Source organism: Curcuma longa, chromosome 19 (assembly GCF_044706935.1).
Source record: "Curcuma longa cultivar G26 ecotype Majalengka, Jawa Barat chromosome 19, ITB_CL_G26_1.1, whole genome shotgun sequence".
NCBI classification, from domain to species: Eukaryota; Viridiplantae; Streptophyta; class Magnoliopsida; order Zingiberales; family Zingiberaceae; genus Curcuma; species Curcuma longa.
This window is the reverse complement of record NC_133879.1, coordinates 954,563-959,658: the sequence shown is the minus strand read 5'-3', so window position 1 is coordinate 959,658 and position 5,096 is coordinate 954,563. Positions and strand designations below refer to the sequence as shown.

Genomic DNA, 5,096 nt, shown 5'->3' with positions numbered 1-5,096 from the left:
AATCAATGAGAATAAAAAAAAAGAATGGAAATGGCATCAAAATCTATATATCAAAGAGGCAAATGGCAATTCAACATAAAAAATGAAGGTCCAAAATATTCAAAAGGTGATTCAAACACTAACATTATAATCACACAGGTTCAATCCACACATAGGATTTGCATAAAAGTCGATTGACTAAACTCATCATTATAAACTTTTATACTGACAAACAATAGGTACAGATTTCACTCAAAAAATAAACAAATAAAGAAAATTCTTGATTATTTGCAAAGTATAAATTTCCTAAAAATGGAGCATCTGAACTAGGAAGGATCGATGAAAAAATAAGCATCTTCTACTTCGATGTAATAGCATGTTAACCTTTTTATGCACAAATAGTACAGACTATCCAGAGGTAAACAACAAATTTGTAAGTGAAAAAAAAAAGAAAATGAAATTAACACTATACATTGCCATTATTCACTTCCAATGGAAGCTTAGAAGAATGAACTTTAAAGAAATAAAAATATTTGCATCAGATTTTCTTATACAATATAGGTATGGAAAAGAAACAACGCTCAAATTGAATCTAGATACAAGCATCTAACCTTAGAAGATATTGGTGTGTCAATTCTCCACTAGTGATCGCGCCAGAAAAAACAGAAGGATCAAATCCGAGACTCTTCAACTTCTCTATTGTTATACATGCTCTCCTTGAAGAATTACTTATAACCACAAGCTTTGCTCCTTGATCAGCTAGCTTTTTTACTAATATAGTAACAAGCATTCAGCAGTGGAACATCAACAGTCCTATGTTTAGAGAAAGCTAGTACAAGGACAAAGGAGTAAAGCTGACATACAAGTGGATATTGCTCCAGGATATGGTTTTTTCCCATCATGAAGAACTCCAAATTGATCCAGCAACCATGCCTATCAAAAAGTAAGAAACAATGATCAAAACCTAGCCATCATATCACATAAATACAAAACATGAACTTTCATATTTATCTTTTCTCCTTTTTTTCACTTACAAGATCTTCCTGATGACTATAATTATGATGGCTTTGCATTAGTAAGATCAGGGCAAATTCAAAATATTGTGACAAACTGTGACAAACAAAAATATTCATTAGGAAATGCTAAGTATGTCATTAGCTACTTCCTTTCCATAACCATATACATAATGAGAGCTGTATGACACACATCCAATATAGCATATTACTAACAAAGGTTAGTTTCCTAGACGTTGAAGACCAACAATCAAATCCGATATATTTTTCAATGTACCATGCATTTCACCTGTTATGCTATGTTTCTCCATGGAACATGTACTTCCTTTTCATCATAATTCAATTCCTCTCATTATAACTAAAGCAGATATATTAAAACAGGCACCTATTTTGAAGATGTGAATAGTTTATTAGAAGAAATATTTCTCTCCAAATTTTAATATTATGAAAGAAAAAGTGCCCAGTTATAAGAACAACGATTAGATGGTGAAATAAAACATACTTATAGATTCAGCGATTCAGGGGACCAGATCTCATAAAGGTGGAAACTGTTGACTTGAGAAAAATATCTGCAGTACAACAAGAATAAGACGACGGCTCACACTTCCTTTGTAAACAAGAAGTGAGTTGAGTGTAGGATATCTATCATATTAATATAACAACAACCAAACCTTTATACCACTAATTGAGATCAATTATATGGATCCTTCCAAACTATTGAGATATATCCCCTACTATACGTCATCTATATTTAAAAATGAATTTCATTCTGTTTATCGTTGTTAACCAAGTCTTTTTTAATTTCCCTTTTTCTTGATTAATATGCATATTTGTATGATCCCAAATTGCCTAAATGGTATTATATCCTCATTTATATTTAGATGAATTTTATTTTATTATGGCTAAGTCTTTTTTAGTCTCCTTCTTCTTTGATTAATGTATGCATTTGTCATGGTCTCAAATCATCTAACTAAGACATTTATTGGTTGCCTAAATATATGTCAATATCATCTTAAACACAACTCTCGAAGTTTTCCCTCAATAGGCATTACCCGGACTTTCTCTATAATGTTCTCATTTATTATTTGTCCATCATCATATGTCTATACATCCACTTTAACATCCTTATTTCTTATCTCTATGACTCTCATCTTCTGTTTGTGTACTTAATTCATAACCTAACATTCAGCTCCTTATAACATAGTAGGTCTAATATCTGTTTTGTAAAACTTCTCTTTAGGCTTCAGAGGTACCTTGTGACAATAAAAAATATTTAATATCCTCTTTCCATTTCAACCATCTTTCACATCTGAAGACGGATCTAAATAAAATTAAAAGGTTGATGAAAATAACTCTTCCATCACTTCTTTATTTCCTCATTCTTCACTAGTACTCTATTGGATTCATCTTTAATGCATTTTATTTGAGTAATATCCCTTGTTTTCCCCTTTTATCTTCACTCTAACTATTCTATAGATGCCATTTTTCTCTTCTTTTGTATCAAACTATTAATACAAGCGTTCGAAAACTTCATTCTTGGCTTCACTTTAATGCATTTTATTTGAGTAATATCTACGTTCTTGATCCCTTTCTTGGCTACTTTTCTTCGTTTTTACAAGTGTGCAATAACTTATAGGCTGTAATTTATAAGTTGTTCGTTTTTCAGTCACTTCTGTAAGATTTTTTATTTGGTGGTATCCGTCCTCTTGACTCACCGAGTATGCTCTTGACCACCATTTTCAAATTTAATGTCACTTTATCATTTATTGTATTCGAGTAACTATATATTTTTTCTAATACTTATGCTCTACATTCTCCTTAAAGTTACTTTGCTTATCATCCTTTAACTTTCACCACTTAAACATAGCAGTAATACATGTTTTTCTTCTACTGATACTATCCTTAAGGTGCATATCTAACACCATTAATCTATGTGGATAGTTAAGTTTTCTTAGGAATAACCATGCAATCTTTATAAATTTTTCTATCCCTCTTTCTAACTATAAAAAAATCAATTTATGATTTATCGTTCCACTTTTGAATGTGATTATGTGTTCTCTCTTCTTGAAAAACATATTAACTATTATAAGTTTATATGAATCGTGAAATTCAATATAGTTTTTCCTTCATTTCTTATTCCAAAATCATAGCCCTTGTGTACCCTATCATATTCCTCATTTCTTATTCTACATGCCCATTTAAATATCCTCTTATTAAAATCATCTGAATTTTTTTTGTTACCTCATCTAGGTCTTCCCAAAACCTATGTTGAGTGTCTTCATCTAATCCTACTTGAGGTGTATATATGTTAATTATATTAATAATTTTTTTCAATACCACTATCTTGAAAACTGTAATTTCATCTCTCTTCCTAATTATTCCTGCTACCTCATCTTTTAATGAACTATCTATAACAATAACTACTTTATCTCTTGTTTTACTTTTTTTCTATGTACCATAATTTAAAATCTAAGTTTGTTATCAACTTTACTTTATGGCCTACCTATTTTGTCTTTTGTAGATACAACATATCAATTTTTCTTCTAATCATCATATTTATTACCTTCATTATTTTATTGATAAATGTTCCTACGTTCCATGTTCGAAATCTAAGACCATTAGTATTCCATTCTTATCCAATCTAGAGTGTGAGAACACTTGCATATTTAAAACTACATCCAAGTTCTCAAAGAAATATAGCAATCCTTGTCAAAACGTTGTAGTCAGACCTACAACACATTCCTCTATAAAACAGCCTAGTATTAACCCAATAGTTTGATAGATCCGTACATACATTTGTCTATGTTTTGCGCTTGCTGACAGCCTAATACAATCCTCCTCCTTTATCCGGACTTGGGACCGGCCATGGAATAATTTATTCATCATGAGCAGAGTAGAGTTGATACCTATCATGTCAATAATAAATAAAAATAATGATAGTAATGAAGAACCACAGACTGAGATTTCCAACATTGTTTGATCTAAGCTTTCCAATCTTCAATTTCGCCCATCACCTAATCGTAAGCAAATTTGATATCTCTGCTACCAATATGTAACAATCTGGTACTTACGGTTGCTTGCTCTATCATGGCATATGGTTAAATTACTTTTTTTTTCCCACGCTTTGCACAGCAAGAAAAAAAAGAAAAAGAAACTGAAGAAAGAGCACACTGATTTAGTGAACTTAAACCTAAATTGCACCGTCCCCGTGTTCCAATTAGATCATACCTTGAATCGACCAGATTCCGCTATGCTTCGGATCCCATCCAAGCACTGAAAACCATGGGAAATCTCAACGCTCGCACCGCCTCTCCCTCCGACCGCGCACCTATCGGGCATTGCCCTAGCCTTGCTCCAGCGCCTGAGAGGGGTTGCCGAAGAACGAGAACTATCAAGGTTCCTATATCGGCATGAGAGTTGAACTGACGGAGAAGAGAGGGATTGGTACCGTGGGATCGAAATGGAACTACGCTCGGTGAGGAGAGCAGCCGAGGAGACCACGAAAGACGACGACGACGAGACCATTGAACCCGGTTGATTTCTTTATTATTTATTAAATTGATCGCCCAATTGATCAACTTCACGAAGACAGAAGAGAAGAAGGTTGCGCCCGGATATAATTAAGTTAAATTGGTTATTATAAAATAGAATTATTTAGGATGTAATAGAGTTATTAAAATGAATAAGAATTAAATTTTGATAAAATTAAAATAATATTTTTTTATCGTGATTAATTTTTTATAGATAATTATAAAATTAATCCTATAAAATTGTTAAGACAATGGATTTCATGTTCATTGAAGAACAGATTTGTAAGAATTTTTTTTTAAATGAGAAACGCAATCAAAGGATGTTGGACATCTGGATTGGTCGTCGTATGCATTTTTCGATTTATTATGGTGATCAATGGAAATTTTCGTGGGACTGGATCGGTCATCTCCAAGAATTGAATTCATGAGACTGATTGAAATTTATCATTTTTTTTTTATTGAAGAAGAACAGATGAAGTCCCACGTGATCTAAAGCTGATATAACTTCTGCATTATTAAAATAAAAATTATTTAGCATGTGATTTTTGCTAATCATGTACTTTGATCAGAAAAT

At 32.0% G+C, this 5,096-nt stretch overlaps 1 protein-coding gene across 1 annotated transcript; it reads right to left on the bottom strand.

Moving 5' to 3' along the window:
• Window positions 1-571: 571 nt before the first annotated feature.
• Window positions 572-4,547, bottom strand: LOC141812709 (uncharacterized). The gene is made up of 4 exons (XM_074700719.1): window positions 4,441-4,547; window positions 4,221-4,353; window positions 843-912; window positions 572-750 (listed from the first exon to the last, which is right to left on the bottom strand). Exons 1-4 carry the CDS (start codon window positions 4,515-4,517, stop codon window positions 572-574), a joined length of 459 nt encoding a protein of 152 aa, XP_074556820.1. The 5' UTR covers window positions 4,518-4,547.
• Window positions 4,548-5,096: the final 549 nt, after the last annotated feature.

Bases quoted from the DNA above. Each gene is read 5' to 3' on its own strand.
- LOC141812709 (XM_074700719.1), bottom strand. From the start codon at position 4,517: ATGGTCTCGTCGTCGTCGTCTTTCGTGGTCTCCTCGGCTGCTCTCCTC. The intron at 4,354-4,440 runs GTACCAATCCCT...AACCCCTCTCAG, and splicing joins AGTTCCATTTCGATCCCACG to GCGCTGGAGCAAGGCTAGGG. The intron at 913-4,220 runs GTATGATCTAAT...ACTTTTTGATAG, and splicing joins CGGAATCTGGTCGATTCAAG to GCATGGTTGCTGGATCAATT.